At 37.5% G+C, this 16,287-nt stretch overlaps 1 protein-coding gene across 1 annotated transcript; it reads right to left on the minus strand.

Moving 5' to 3' along the window:
* Positions 1-6,871: 6,871 nt before the first annotated feature.
* On the minus strand, positions 6,872-14,346 carry LOC129743628 (uncharacterized). The gene has a single exon (XM_055735710.1). It carries the CDS (start codon positions 13,226-13,228, stop codon positions 12,833-12,835), a length of 396 nt encoding a protein of 131 aa, XP_055591685.1. The 5' UTR covers positions 13,229-14,346; the 3' UTR covers positions 6,872-12,832.
* Positions 14,347-16,287: the final 1,941 nt, after the last annotated feature.

Consider the following 16,287-nt stretch of genomic DNA (forward strand, 5'->3'; position numbering starts at 1 on the left):
ATAACGGAACTTTTAAGCGCTTTAAATGGAACTTCTTTAAAGAAGGTCGGTTGCGTTCGCTAATCACATCTTGGATGAACCATCCAAGATCCTTCTAGGTATTGTGAAGAACTTATTTGGAACTTTCAAGCGACATGCCAAGTATTTCTGTCAAAACGTATGTTGATTGTTTATATCAGCAGAAAAACGAAAATCAATAAAGGAAAACGAAGCAAAAAAGAAAAAATTGTTTTTGCTTGCATATGCAGTTTTTCAACTATACCATAATCGAAGCAAATGGTGCCTTAAAAAAATGGAACAATATTCCTGGTTGGTTGGCGCAGTTCATCGATTTCGGCAGAATTGACAAAAGGAGTTTGAGAGACACTTCCCAGACAATACCGTACTGATCGTCATCATCAACAATGCGTCCCTCCTACCCGCAGAACTCCGAAAACGAGCGCTGTTTGGCCAAATCCGATTCAAACAGGAATCTAAATGCGGTAAATATTTTCAGGCGGTCCCTGCTACTTGGAAATGTTAATGAGTGGCCTATGTATGTGTTCATTTTGTGTACATGTTGAAAAATGAAAAAAATTGAATAAAATTTTTATAACGAATTTTGTAGTTATTTATTTAATGTAAGGAAAAACCTTTAAAATAGAAAAAAAAAAGTTGAGCCATAAACTTTTTCATTTCAATTAATAGGCTTACTCATTCCCTTAAAGATTTCATAAAGTGAAGTTTAAATACTTCTTAATATACAATTCTTGAGACTATTGCTGGTTTGGTCGAAAGGCTGGTGAAATTCATAGCAACCTAGAGACCAGTGGTTCTATTCTCATAGCGTAAATAGCCTATTTATTGTAAAATCTGTAAAAAGTTAACATAATATCAATCAGTCTGTCATCTGGTTGTCAGAGCAATCTGTCAACCGGTTTTTTTTTTGGCGCGTAGAAGTTTTTTGTCATTCTCTTAGAGGCTGAATAGCATTCTATTCAGCCCCTCAATCGAACTTCAAACTAGCTTTAAGAACTTAAATTTTGGGTTGATTAGTGTTCTCTTCAGACAGAAACGAGAGCTGATTAAGCTTCTATGGAACCTTTTTAAGGGAATTCTGGTTGCTTGGGATGTCCGGTTAGATGGCGCTTTCAAACCCAGATTGGATATTTAGGCCAACTTCTGTGGTGAGATTATCCAAAAAGCGAACAGTCATTCGGGATTTCCAAATGAAGATCGCATTTTGTTGAATAGACAAAATGAGGAAATAAAAGGGCTAATCTCACTTTTTATGGAAGGGGGTCCCAATCAAAATCAATTTGAAATAGAACACAACTAGAACAATTTTATGACGATTTTCATGAAAATTGATTCACTATCACGAAGAAGTTAAAAGAGTTTAGATGAAGTTAAACATTTTACAATGATTTATTAAGTAAAAGGTAAAACGAAGTTTACCGGGTCAGCTAGTTGATTATAGATTCTGAAACTTCGAATGCGTTTTTCTTAAAAAAAGATGCTTTAGCGTATTGACCCGAACATCGATACCGACTTGTTCCAATCACTTGCTTGCAGGTTTAAACATGTAAATGTAAATGATTTTTTAATATTGTGTAAATTTTTGAAGAGATCCATTTAGTCCTGATACAGCACAACGAGTTTTTATGAGTATTTATAGTAAAACTAGCTGACCCGGTGTGCTTTGCAACACATTCCAAAAATAAATGTTATTTGTAAAAATTTATTCAAATTTAGATTTTTGTAAGAATTTTTTTTATGTCAAACCATCATAGTTCAGATCCAACAACCTTGAAATGAGAGCTGCAGCTGGAGTTTTGAATTGCAACTCAAAGATGGTATATATTATTTACTGAAGTTTGATCTCTAAATTTGATTTCCAAGATCTGAAATTCGTACTCTGTTTTTAAAGCTTCATAATGACTTTCATACTGTCAACATTTATGGATTTTCCACCTTTTTTCCCAAAGTGGGAAGTTACGAACTTCCATAAAAACATTTGTAACATCTTTTTTTGAGTTGAGTACGCAAAAAAACTCTCTTTTAAAATATGGTCCCTTCTTTGAAAAGTTCTCCATCTTAAACTTACATGGGAGCTCCTCCATCTTTCCCAATTTTGTCCCCCACTGCTTGAAGAAGGTAGACTAATTTACCCGGCTCGAGTTTACATAAATTTCTAATTGAAAGAAAAAGATTCGCATTGTACTTTATAGAGGTAGAATTTTGAAAACCGATCAATAGCGTGAATTGGGACAATTTTTTGAGTATATTTCTTATATTCTGTGTTATGAGCACTTCCAGCTCCTGATTAGCTTTAGATGGTGTATTTTTTGGAGTTGAAAAAATAAGCATTGAAAATTTAAAAAAAAAAACGATGAAAAGGATTTTTAATATCCAGCTTTTTCATTATCCTCGCCCTTCGAAGCAGTTTGAATATCTTTCCTTTTTCCGCCAAAATTATGTTAAAAAATGTTTCGCCATATGTCAAACTCGTGGACATGAGACATTTCAGCTTGACGTTTACCCAAACAGCACTTGTCATGGTATAAAAATTATCAATTTTATACAGTGCAAATTTCTTTTTTTATAATAAATTTATTAAAACAAAAAAAATTTATATTTAAAAAAATATTAGTTGCATCACTGAAAAAATTCTCAGCGTTTTTAATTTTCTCTTTGAAAGTCAAATATTCAAAAATGTTGGCAAAAACAATTTCTAAGTTAACATTTGTCCCGTATATTGGGGCAAGTGTAAATGCAAAGTTTATTTTCAGATGCGTCAGAGTAATGGCTTTAAAATGGATTGAATACGTACTTCTGTTTGTTTGTTTTATCAAGTTTCATTGATGTATCTCCAGTTTTCCTGCAGTATAAATTTATGTTTGTTACTCCACTTTTAACGAATGCTGTTCAAAACAAATGACCTTCATTACAAAGACATTTAAGAATTTTTAAAATCCGCTTCCGTTTCAACATTCAGAATACCTCTTCTGGTCTTTCCAACTTATTGAATCATTTTGAAGATGAATTTCTTAAAAGTTCGACGTTTTTCCTTGCCCCACAGTGTAAGTTGACAGGATGTTATATTTTTTTAACACTTCAAGGGTGTACTAAAAATTTCTCATAAAAATTTTGCTTCCAGTTGAATATCAGTTCTAAAGTCTCACTTTTCAAAAAAAAAAAGCGGATGAAAAGTCTCTTTTATGCAGCCATGTAACACAAAAACACTTTTCATGTTAAGTACGTACTTGAATTGGTATGTAAGCAAAAAGTACGACGGTTTTTTTTTCAGAATTTAAAAAAAAATTCATTGTCATTTCTAAATTCGTTTCAGTTGTGTATTTGGGCCGATATAACAATTTTTAGAAGAAAACATATTTTTTATTTTTTGTAACAGAGAAAAGTTGAACGTTTGTACATGCCCAAGTGTTCCTTGAATAAAAATTCTTTGGGAAAATGAATTCCCTCACTTTTGATCAATAATAATCAGTTTATTTCATTGATACCTTTCACTTATGCACACGTCAGTCCTATCTTATCCAATTTAATGAAAAGGCTCTTGATCAGTTCATGTGTCGGATCGGATTTTTTTATCTTCTTTAAATTCAAATGGCGCTTGATAAAACTTATTCATGTTCAACCAAATGTTTTCGATCTATCTCTGTAGAAAACATCTTTTCATGTTTCTGTTATCAATATGAATAAAAAATAACCTTGTAAGCAAAATGGGTAAAAAAATTGTATGTAAACTCTTTACTTTCTGTATTTTTTTCTGTACTTTATTCGATCGGCAAAATGCACACTGAGTCACATCTAGGCGTCATTCATAACCATGTGCTGTACAAATGAGCTAGGAATCAAGTAGAAAAAAAATCACATCAAGGCTTCATATCACCACCCCTTGCATTGAAAATATGCTTGGTTGAGAAATACGCGCCAAAATATTCTAACTGATCAGTATGCTATGCTATGGTAATTATCCCCTCGCGACGTCGGCGCGCGTCGCCTCGACCATGGAGACGAAAAACAAACTGCCCAAAGGAAAAAAAATCTTGAGAAAATGGATGTCATGACTTTGATTTGATTCGAAAAACTACAAACTTTGTATGGGGGGCCCCCTTTCCTTGAGTCGGATGAGGTTTTAACTATTATAGAAACCATCTCTGTCCCCAAAAACTCTCAGATGCCAATTTTGACGATGATCGGTTCAGTAGTTTCCGAGTCTATAGGGAACAGACAGACAGACAAACATTCATTTTTATATATATAGATAAAATAATTTACTCCGATTTATGTATATAAAAAAAGAGGCGTAAATATGTACGTACACGAACTACTCGTGTAGGGTTCATCCGATTTGCATGCATTTTTTTTTGTTGTGTTCGTAACGCAAAAGCGCTGAGCAGAACACAAAGGAGAGATAATTTCGAAAATATTTTTGTGGAAATTGATAATAAATATTTAGCCGGTAAGGAACATATTTCCGAAAATAATCATTTTTACTTTAGAATCAAGATAACTTCAACATTTTTTAAACTGATTTCCCAAAGCACGTCTAGGTTTTCCCGGAGTTGCCCGGATATTCAATGAAAAAAATTAAAGGGCCCGGTCCGGCCCGGTTGCCCGGATTTCGATGATTTTTTTTATCTTGCGTATTGAAACGAAATTTTTCTTTGTAGAACTACAACTCAAAATTTGATCCAACACTGTTTCAGAGGTCAAAAACAGATATTTGATTAAATAACATCTTCGAACACAAGATACTTGGAAAATATAAATTTTAATCTCGAGAAAAATATGATCTAAGATCCAAAACAGAGGAAAACAAAAATGATTTAAATTTGCTAAGAAATTTTGGAATTTCGTTTCTGATTTTGAATTTAAGATCACAATGTTAAAAATTCCGTAACCATACGATGAAAAACACTTCTAACATGATTTGGCGAGAAAAGAAAGACAATTGATTAAAATTGCATTAAATGACGACATGTTTCAACAAAACATTCTTTTGGCAATTATCTTGGAGTTAATAGAAATCGAACATATCATTGTCTAGGATTCTATTTAAATGAAAAAAATAATGTAAAACGGAAGAAAATTAGTTTTTTAGTTTATCATAGAAGATATGCACTTTTAACTTCCGCTGGAAACCAGTACTTTTCGATAGTTTTCGGCACTGGAGGTAGGCACTACCATAAACATTTCCTTGAATATAGTTGGGTGCCAAAAAAAGTTAAAACGGGGAATTGGAATAAACTAAAAAAAATTGAGAAAGCCTGACCATTATGGGTTGAATTGCTATAAAATATTTGCGAAGCGAAAAACAACGCACTGATCCACGTTTAAGATCATGTTTTAGGTCCTTTTAACATAATATAACAGGAATATTATGAAAAAAATTCAAAAGCTGTCTCGATTCACGCCATTTTATGGTATCAATCCAGTTTCATGAACATAGATAATTATTTACCTGCTTTCTGCTTATCCACACGCGCATTATTTTTGAGAAATTCAAAGGCACAATAAAGTTTGCCGGGTCAGCTAGTAATACTATAATTTTGGACGACTAACTTCCATGGTTTTTCACTACAATTTATGTTAACAAACAATTTGTAACACAACACTCTTCAAAATCGGTACAAAAAAGTTGGATTTTTGAGTAGTTTTAATATAAAATAGACCATAGAAGTATAAATTTTCGATACATTCGTTTTTGTGACGCCACAAAAAAAAACCAATATGGCTCTCGGCACTACCTTATTTGAAAAGCCCTTGCTACTCTATGGAGAAATATTTGAGTTTAAAGACCGTTTTTAAAATAAAAACACCAAGCGGATTTATAAAATTAGATTAATTGGAGGTTTGCTTTTCTAGAATGGGCTTTTGATTATTTGAAAGGCTATTATGATTTATAAGTAACTTCATATATCCTCTTCAGAATACTCTTCAATAATTTTATAAAACTTTGATTGTTGGTTGGCTGTATTCCCAGTCACATGTTTTGTTAGATTGTTCTAGAACTTAACAAGTTTAAGTTTCGATCAAACTGAACGCTCATTTGCTGACTCACGTCTCCTTGCAACTTACCTAATCCAACTCCACCATTCACTGCTGCTTCGGCATGAAGGTTCCACCAACCTCCAACCAACTCCATTTAGAGTACATGAATGTAGGAAAACAACACAGAAACCAAAAACAACCACGCATCGCATTGAAAGCATCCGCGGCCACCCCACAAAACCGCAAGACAAGCTAGTTACCCATAGTTGCGAGACACAAAACTCGGAAAGCAGCAAAGCTGAATGGGCAAGACTCGCAATCCAGCGAAACAGCCGAACCACAACAAACCAGCAACAAAAACAAAAACAAAAACTTTTGCGAAACTTGGCGGCTGAATAGCAGCGAAAGCCTTGACTGACGACGACGAGGAGATGGAGAGATGGACCAAGAAAAAGAACTGGTCTGCTGCCGGAGGACGGTGTTTAAATCATACAAAATGGCGTCAACAGACTGCGTTGGCTAGATTCAGCAACACACATAGCACCGGAACCTGTTTTGCTATTAATTTCATAGCAACAACGCCCAGACAGTTTGTCGAGACACATTCGCGATTAACCGACACGTCATTCAAGGAAGGTGGTATAAAGATGGGGAAAAGAAAACCAGTTTAAAGGGCTTTTGTTTTAATCATTAGTAGTTCACTAATATTTTTATTTGATTTTTTTGTGTTCTATTTTTCTTGATTTCAGTTTTTTTTTGCAAGGTATCCTTGTAATCCTTTACAACAGGGAGTTTTCTTAAGTTATTACAGGTTTTGGATTTTACAATTAATCATCTCCATTCGTTATTTTTTTGTTTCAACTACTTTACAGAGTTTGTTTTTTTTCTTTTTCATTATTTGATTATTTCTTGACCTACACAACTCTTAGCGGATCATTCTCAGAATGTGGATTATGCATCTATACGTGTTTTTTTTTCAAATTTTTCTCTCTCGCTCTCTAGTGTGTGTGTTTATGTGTACCAATGTATTGATGTGTACTAAAAACCGACAATCAATAGAAACGGGAAAAGCACTCACAAAATTCAATACAATTTTTGCTCATCAAACGAGAAAAGAAAAGTCAGTACTAATGATGGATACACACGCGCGGTTTTTATCTCGCCTACATTGATTGATTTACATTACATGACATTCCGATGAGATGGGTTGACACATTTTCAAAAAAAACGGAGAAAACGAATTTACACGGTGACATTTTCGGTGCCAGTTTGGTTAGAAAATATTCAATTCGAATTCGAACGTTTTTAAAAGTCTGTCGATTTCTTCACCTGGGAAACGTAATTTAATTTGCCTACATTCCTTTTTTTGTTGTTAATGCAACGGTTTTTGTTTTATTATTTTTATTTCATCGAAAAAAAGTTTTTTTTAGATTTTTTTTGTCTATTCTGGGTTTTTTACATTCCCGAAATTGGTTTCAGAAATTGATTTTCGCTAGAGTTTGATTGTTTTTTTTCTGATTTTAACTATTTACAGAGTTCGAAAAAAGCGGGAGAGATTTGGGGGCGGGACTTTCCAACCATTTTTTGTTTCGATGCCTCGAATGATGAATTCTTTTTGAGAGTGTACATTTTCCCCGGCTTCTTTTTTGGCTGCTGTCTTGTTTTGTTTTCTGTTTTCGTATTCCACCCCATTGTTGTTAAACTGTTCAACTTTCCCTAACCATTTTGATCCGAACCAACAATGTTTGCCCCATATTTCCGCATTTTTTTTTTGTGATTTTTCATCATAGTTGTTAGATTTATGTGGTTTTACTTTTTTTCAATACGATATTTATATTTTAATTAATTAGGTACCAAGGAACATTGTTATTGTTGCTGTTATAAAATTGTTACAAACAAAAACAGTATTTCATTGTGTTTAGCGTGCGCTTTTGCTGCGCACGCATTTTACTCGTTTCGCCCGAAAGTAACTGAGAGTGTAGTTTGTTTGTTTTGTGTTTTTCTGTGTGAGAGTGTAAATGTCTGTACGTGTATTTGCTTGTTTTAGTAACGCTTCGTCTGCTCAATCCTATAGCTTCTTTTGTCTGTGTTTTCTTGTTTAAAAGGATGATTTATAAATGCATTGATTTTTTTTTGTTTCAGAATAACTTTTTAAAGTTACCTACAGCTTATTACTTTTGCTTTTGATAAATACCAATCTAACCTACTTATTTATTTCCTATTTACCATGCAATGGATTCATATTTTTTTCTTGCTTCTATCTTCGTCGCAGCTGTTATCTAGATGATTTTTTTTTTTCGTTTGTTGCAACGCTTAGATAGTAGGCTAATTTTTGTGTTACACTTTTTTCTCCACTATTTTTTCTATTTGTTTGTTTACTTTTGCCTTAGACTGAACTTTCTCAACAATAGATGCTCTTCTTTCATGGTAAAACTTTGCTCACGTATCTGCGTATGCTGCTTGTTGTGACGGAACGGAATTTTATCTGAGTAGTATGTGTATGTTTTTGTTGATTTTTTTTCTTTTTTTCGTGTGTTTCATTGATTACATTCTATTAGCATAATACATTCAGATTTTTGTTTTCGATCGGTTTGGAAAGTTCAAAACTGCAAAATTACTCTTTAAACCATTTTTATTTCGTTCAACGTTTGACTGTTTTCATATTTTCTGTTGTTTTTTCTTGTTTACTTTCAATAACAACTACACACAAAGACTAAAAGATAAACTACGCTCTCTCTAAATCAATCGTTTCGATCCCCTTCGATACAGTTTCCTACATGTATATATTTCACTATATAGTCAGCGTTCGTGCAAAGAATTTCGTTTTAAGATAAAAAACGTGACAAACTTATATTTTGGAGGAGAGAAAAATGTAAACAAGAATGATGTTGCTTTGCATGAATCAATAGAAATGTGACACTGATTTGGAATTTGAAAAAAATAGTTCAGTTTGACAACACTGTCACTCAAAGAAGCTTTACGGGAAATTTCAGTTATTTTAGTTGAGGACTTTTAAGATTGTTCGAAAAAAAATCTAGACGTAGAAAACGCACAGAAATTGTTCTTGTTTGACAGCAGCTGTTGAATTCGAATGTGAGAAAGAAAAAAATTATATAATTTCGCGCAGGGTTGATGCACTTCAAAACTAATCATTTTCTTGTTTTTGCTCGGGAGAAATCCTAAAACGGATTGTGTGTATGATTTTGTTCTTATTTATTTTAATAGTTACTAATTAGTTTCCTCTGTGTGCTAGAGTCTCTACTACGATACGATACGATATAAGATAAATGTTAACAACACATTGAGCGACACGGAAGAGGAAAAAAAAGGATCGATGGAACTCATGAAACTCAAGGAAAAAATCGAAACAGATTAGATTCTGATCGATTGATTACCTTTAGTAGGCAAATCAAGACGAAACGTAAAAAATAAACAAACTTAAAAAGTTTTTTGACGAAGGTAAGTCGATAAGTACTGAAGCTCACCACGGGATGGCGCCACAATTTTAAGAGAAATTAACGTGAACTGTCAAACCTACTTTCCATTTTTCATAAGTTTGTCTTTTGTAAACTAAGCACTTATCGACTCGACTTAAAACTCAAAAAAAAAACTAAACTAAACTAAAAACATTTCTATTGTACACAGTTTTAACAGCTAGACAGTCTGATTATTTTGGGGTTTTTTGAGACACATGGGTAGCGTTTTGTTAGGGATGCTCAAATGTCCATTGGTTTTCTTCAAATATATTAAATTGATTAATGGACATTATTAACTTTTGTTGTTCTATTTTTATGTCGAAACAGATGTCTCGTTACTGGGATAGATGTTTGTGTCCGATGAATAAATGTTTCTCTTGAGAGTCTATAAGATTTTTAAAACTTTAATACAAGTAGGGTTCCGATAAAAGAAAAAAAAAGTATTGAATGGATCGATTTTTTATTAGAATCCTATCTAAACAACACGTGCAGTTTTACCAAGCACACAATTCGATGAGTTTTGTTCGGTTTTCCTACAAGTGGGAATTTTAAAGTAATCATAAAAACTTCGATTGAGCTTAGAGAAAAAAGTAAACCAAAACAAAATAATTGAAACTTCAAACTTGACAATCGAGATTTTTTCCTACCTAAGGGGGGTTTGGCTGTTTGAATATTTTCTGGTTCCAACAACGAGAATTCCGATTGCCCAATTACTTAGTTTTTCGTTTTCTTTTCCTCGAAACCGCTCTGTGGGGCAAAAAGGTTCCGTTAACTGGGAAATCCACGGACCGAAAATTGGAAAAACAGGGCGGGTGCTCGCGCGTCTATAAGCTTATTATCAGTCTTTTGAAAAATGAGAAAGCACAGCCACAAACTATAAAAGAAGTTGTTTTTTTGTTTCTAATACGAAGAAAACTGAACAAGTGAATCTTTCATTCCTATCGTTTTTTCGTTTTGATTTGTTTTTGTTTGTTATGATTCGTGACAAAAAACATTTTCGTCGGATTAGATTAAAAATAAAACGTAATGGCGCACGGCAAGAGCTCCGAAAAACGGGAGATGTGCCGGTACGCTTCAGAGTAACACTAAAGAATATTCGATAAGTTTTGGTGAGACGAGAATGTTATTGGAAATAAAAATAACAACAACGAAGAAAAAAATGCTCTAACTTCTAAAACGGTCATATTTTCCTATAATCCTATATATCTAAATTGTTTTTATTTCTCGACAGTCAAGCTTGAAGTTTCGTTTTCAACTGATAGGGATATTTGAGGGTTTCCTAAAAAAATCCAATATAAAACTTTCGAATCAAAGCTCTAAAATGAAGACATGAAATGAGAAAATATTTCCGACAAGTCCCAACCAAATATGTTTCGGTCCTCAGCATCTATTTAGCGCACTGTTGAAACGCGTGATGATGACGACGGTTTAAAGGGGCAGCAGCTCCGTGTTCAATGTTTTCGTTTCGTTCTCTTTCGTTCGACCTCGAGTTGAGTCGAGCCGAGCATCGAGTGTATTTATAAACATAAATAAACGGCGGCCATTTTGAATCGTTGTTTTGCGCGCCTCTGTTTTGTGCCATGGCGCGCAATTTACGCTCGGTAGTAGATGCGACGACAACAACAAAAACAAAAACAACCACCATACCACACAGCAAGCGCCGCTAAACGCGAAGCAACCGTAGTCTTGCTGGGAAAGTATGAATCGGGTGGCCTACTATCTGCTCCGCCGTCGGGTGTTTTTCATCGGTCGATGATTGTGTTTGTGCCGTTCGTTTTCATGGCATGCTTTCTCTTGCTTGAGAAAGCAACAGTAACCAATTTTGGTAGGCAATCAATCGAGCAGCTCATGGAAGATTTTGGGCTTGAAACGAAGCATCGAACGGAACTGTTTTGGTAATTTAACGGTCCCAGATTTGGATCTTTTATCGGTTGGAAAGACAATTAAATGTCAGCTCGGATGCGAATGGTCACCAATGCGAATCGTTTTTGTGCTTAGTGCCAAGGGAATTGTTTTCTATTGAACTGCAGCTCAATGAGCCCATTAATTGAAAAGTAGAAGCGATGAAAACTCTTCCCTGGTTCAACTCTATTCGTATGCTGGTGTTCGTTGGAATTGAAGTAATGTAGACCCGAACAATCACAAACTAGAACCGTGGTATTAGATTGCTCTTTTAGCTTTTTTATTATTTCATTATTAAGACTGATGCCTTCGAACATTTCTCGATGCCCAGCAGCAACTTTCAACTTCCACGAGCTCCCGAAGTGATTTGCGAGTTCAGACTTCATTCGAAACGACCACGGAACCAATTAAACGAACGATAATCTATTTGCAGCACCATTAACGACCGTCTCCACGCTTCCGACACGTAAAAACTTTGCCCACTCAGGTCATACGATCGATTGTTTGTTTTTAACGTTGTTGTTGTTGCTTCTTCGCTCCGATTGCATCATCTTTCTTGCTGAGCGCGTATCGGCGCCAATACAGACACACTTGTGGCAGTTGGTACAAAGGTCATACGACGACGACGAGTCGAAACCCATTTTACGTTCTTCGTCTTCCCTTTGGAAAAAGAGTGATAACACACCGACAAGAATCGACCGATGGGCGTCGGGCAACACCCTGCAGAGCCCCCTTTTTCACACTGGTGTGCGTTTCGAAAGCGTTATCGATTTTCCTTCGCTTAATGGCTCCCCACATTTTCGTCGCTCACGTTCGTCCGAAAGGCAGGCGTCGCCGCATTCAAGGAATTTCAGTTTGCGGGAGCAATCGTATTAAAAATAAATCACGGCCTACAAGGTGCTGCGAACTTCTTCGGTGAATTGGTAAAGAAACAAAAGACCAACAGAAGTGGTCGGGACTTGCGGAGGATGGGAATTTTCTAGGTTAACAAAATGGAAACAAATTGTTTGCAATGGTTAACGCTACAATGATTGCGATTATGATGGTTTCAAGAGTCTAGCTTTCTTCAACACTTCTTGCTCATCCTTTAACGTCAGACCGGGATGAAAAACAAAACTTAATTTCCCGTTTTCCATGCTCGATACTTTCTTCCGTACGCTAGCAGCGTTTTGCATCATGATAATTGGTTGGTTCTACAATAAATAAATTAGCATTTGCATACAGAACTCATCCGCGAATACACACGCAGCAGTCACCCGGAGACTGTTAAGAAAAACGGATTCAATAAAACCGAATCTTCAGTGCGATATCTCAAACCCCGACGATGACGAGTTTCCTCCTCAGGCTCAGTGTTTCAAAAATGCGCTATCCTCAACATCATCATTCACATTCGTTCACTCACTCTCAACTACAGCAGTAACTTATCGATAAGAATAAAATTACAGTTAAAAGATAACTTAGGATTCTAGCTGACACATCACCACAATTGGCGACCGGGACTCCTCGCCGTCGCTCTCGTAGAAGTACCGCTGCTTGGGCGACAGGCCGTGCTGCAGCCTCCGGACCGCTTCCTTCACCAGGCTGTTGTTCTTCAGCAGCGTCTGCAGGAACTCGTATGGGTCCTCTATCGTTTCTTCGTCCTTCGGTTTCTTGCAGGACTTGCCGACAGGTCGCTTCTCGCCATTGCCGCAAACCGGTTCGGACCAGGATCGGCATGGTATGTGGTACGGCGAAGGTCGCGAGCTTCGGGTCGACTGATGATGGGCAGGTTTGGCTTTCAGGCGGAGGTTTTCACGGATTTCGTGCACCAGCTCTTCGACGGCTAGCACATCGTTCGTCTGCTTGCTGGGCATGGTTAGCGTAAGGCTTGGCGTACTACTACTGCTTGCAACCACCACCGGAGGTTGTTCTAGCTGCCTGTCGTTTTCAATTATTGCAACTTTAACGAGCACTCGAACAAACCCAATAAATGCTGCCGCACTTGATTCACACTTCTTGATTCACCGTTGTTGGAGAGAGTAACACTTCTAAACTGTGTAGCTAACTCCGGGGACAAAAACAATCGCACGATGATCCACGAGTGAAAGGCCGGAGCACAGCTTCCGTATCGATTTCTCCTCAGCGGTGTGTGCTCAACACTTGGCGTACTCTACACGCTTGGATTCACACTTTTCCCCCAACAAACCCAACAACGATGATCAATCCGAACGACGATAATGACTACTCCGAAGTCAGTCGTGGGCGTAATGCGGTAGCCTCCTCAATCAATTTTCTTAAACACCACTTCCAGCTGCAAGGCCTACTTGATATCAACCGTTGCAAAGGGATTCTTTCTTGTTTTGGGATTGACGAACTTCGTTTGTCAACCGGCCTACTGTAGTGCTGAGATTTTCGTTGGTTTTCTCCTCTTGTTGATCGCTTAACCCTTTTTGAAGCAGCGAGCAGAACAGCAGAGCAGGATTGTGTGCTTTCTAATAAAGATACTACTTATTCCACTTAGCCGTTAAAACTTCACAGATTACTATATCACTTCCGAGCAGCGAAAACCAGGCGCTCTCGTTTTTTTTTTATTATTACGATTTTCTTGTTATTATTTTACTGCGTCTCACTTTACGCGTTTATTTCTTTCTTTCTGGTATTATATACTCGCGCGTATGTTTATAATTCTCCAAACGGAGCTACGAGACAGCAGCAGCCAAACAGCAGCAATATCAACAGCAGGTATAGAGAATAGGCGTTCAGGTTTCAGTTGTTTTTCAATGTGTGCGCACGAACTGGCTCTCGTACGTTATGTATACAACACTGACTGACTGACTGTGGCTGTTCACTTAATTTTGCTTTCAGCTCTTTTTTTCTTCTCTGTTTTGCTTGTATTTTATACCTTCACTAGTATTTATTTACAGTTTTCGGAGCGAATAGCGACGCGGTGCTATCGTCTCGAGTGTCTACAACCGACTGAGAGCGAACGGCCGAATGTTTTACTTTTTAGCCTCGGCACAGCCGAACGCCAACGATGGCCCGGCCAGTGTTGCCCGATTGCGCCGAAAAGTCCCGAACGGCGACCCGAATTCCATTCACAAAACCCTACTATTCTTATTACCAGCCATTGCTATAATCTTTGATTTTTACTTGTTTCCTAACTTCAGATTACATTAAACTAATTAATCGAGTCAAATCCCTTAAATCAAACGATCTGAAGCCACAATCGATTCCAATTACATCACCCAACAAACCCGAGCGAGGAATTTTCTCGCATCGGGTACCCCTTAGAAAACCCGACCGCGGCAGTCGATGGTGAGCATGACGCCGCACCAAAACAAAAATATTATTATTCCATCTCGCTTCGTTCCACGTGAACCGGGCCAGGCGCTTCCCATGGCTAGCCCTGGCGCGGGACCGAGAGCAAGCGGCCTTATTTTGATTTGGTTTCCTCCATACATGTATGCGGCAGGGCATGGAAACGATCGATGTGTGGTTTCTGTGTGGGAAGTTGGGACGTGCGGAGAGTCACGAAAGCAAACTCATTCACCTCGTTCGACATATTTTGCCTGCCTCTAAGCTCTAGGGAGGATGGTGGGTAGTTTTGTTCACTTTTTTTCTTTTTCGTTTGATTCTGTGTAAATATGAGGCGAGGAAAAGAGAAAAGAGAGAGCAGAGACGCCCCCGCCCGCCTGTCTCTTAACTCCCAACCCGAGCGAGTGTTTTTCCGTCGCGTTTCGGTTGTTGTTGGGAATAATACCCTGCCTAGATTTTATTGATTACCACTACCAATGCAGAGCGCCTTCGGATATAGAATACCGTATGCCCAGCAACGATGCTTGCTCGCTTGGTTAATGTGTTATTTTTGTTTTGACTCGCGGGCATTTCTCAATGACGACTACGACGATGACTTTTGGTGCGGTGGTTGGTGACCGCGAATGACGATGATGACTGACTATGATGATGATGACAATGGGTGTGTGCGACCCTCCGTTCGAAGAACTTCGTTGCTGTTGTAAATAACAACCGACTCTTCGATAACAAATTGGATTTGTGAACGTCCGGTCCTTCGAACCGGATTCGATGAATGCCAATCATGGGCATAAGGGCAATGAAATATGCAAAACGGGTGGAGCCGCAGCACTATCAATGCAAGCGCATTACTCCGGATTGCGCTAATACGGCTTCCAGCCGTTGAATTTTTTACCGGAAATGTTTTGTTCACCAAATGGATCGGTGGAAATTAAAGCATTGTAATCCATATCCGAAAATAGAACTATGTATACAACTATCTTTTTAGCATCGATTGGAATTCAAGTTTAAATCTCTGAGGAAACCAAACCCGTTCCTCAACTAAATTATCAGAAAACCTTATTGAAGAAGAAATCAACAACTTCCAAACCAGAAAAGGGAAACCTTGTAACTTACCACGTAGCAACCTCAAGCCCAAACCTTGCGAACAGAATCCTCGAGATAGTATCGTCGTCAACCTTCCAACCTACAACGTGAAACATTAAACGTGGGAAAATGGCCATTCTCTTGCACTCTCCACGGTAGAAACTTCCATTTCGGAGTTTTGTTTTTCTTCATCTTATAAGTTTTATGCCCCGGTCGGTACACGCAAGAACAAAACTCCCTCGATGGGAAAACGGAGCAGACACCAGAACGACACATCCCGCATCCCACTCGGCGGCATTGTGAAAAATTTCAGACGACGGCAACGACGGATGCCAGAAATCAGCACAATCAAGTGTGTGGATGCTTTGAACGAGAATCAACTTCGGCTGCTGCTGCTGCACCAGAATGCAGTAGGGACCAACATACGCCTTAGTAGAAACCAGCTACAGAGCATGTCGTCTGGGAAGAAATGTTACTCCTCCGCAGTACTTCAGCCACCACCATGTTTGTCCCCATGGGATGCTGGTTTTTGTTC

Source organism: Uranotaenia lowii, chromosome 2, assembly GCF_029784155.1.
Source record: "Uranotaenia lowii strain MFRU-FL chromosome 2, ASM2978415v1, whole genome shotgun sequence".
Taxonomy (NCBI): Eukaryota; Metazoa; Arthropoda; class Insecta; order Diptera; family Culicidae; genus Uranotaenia; species Uranotaenia lowii.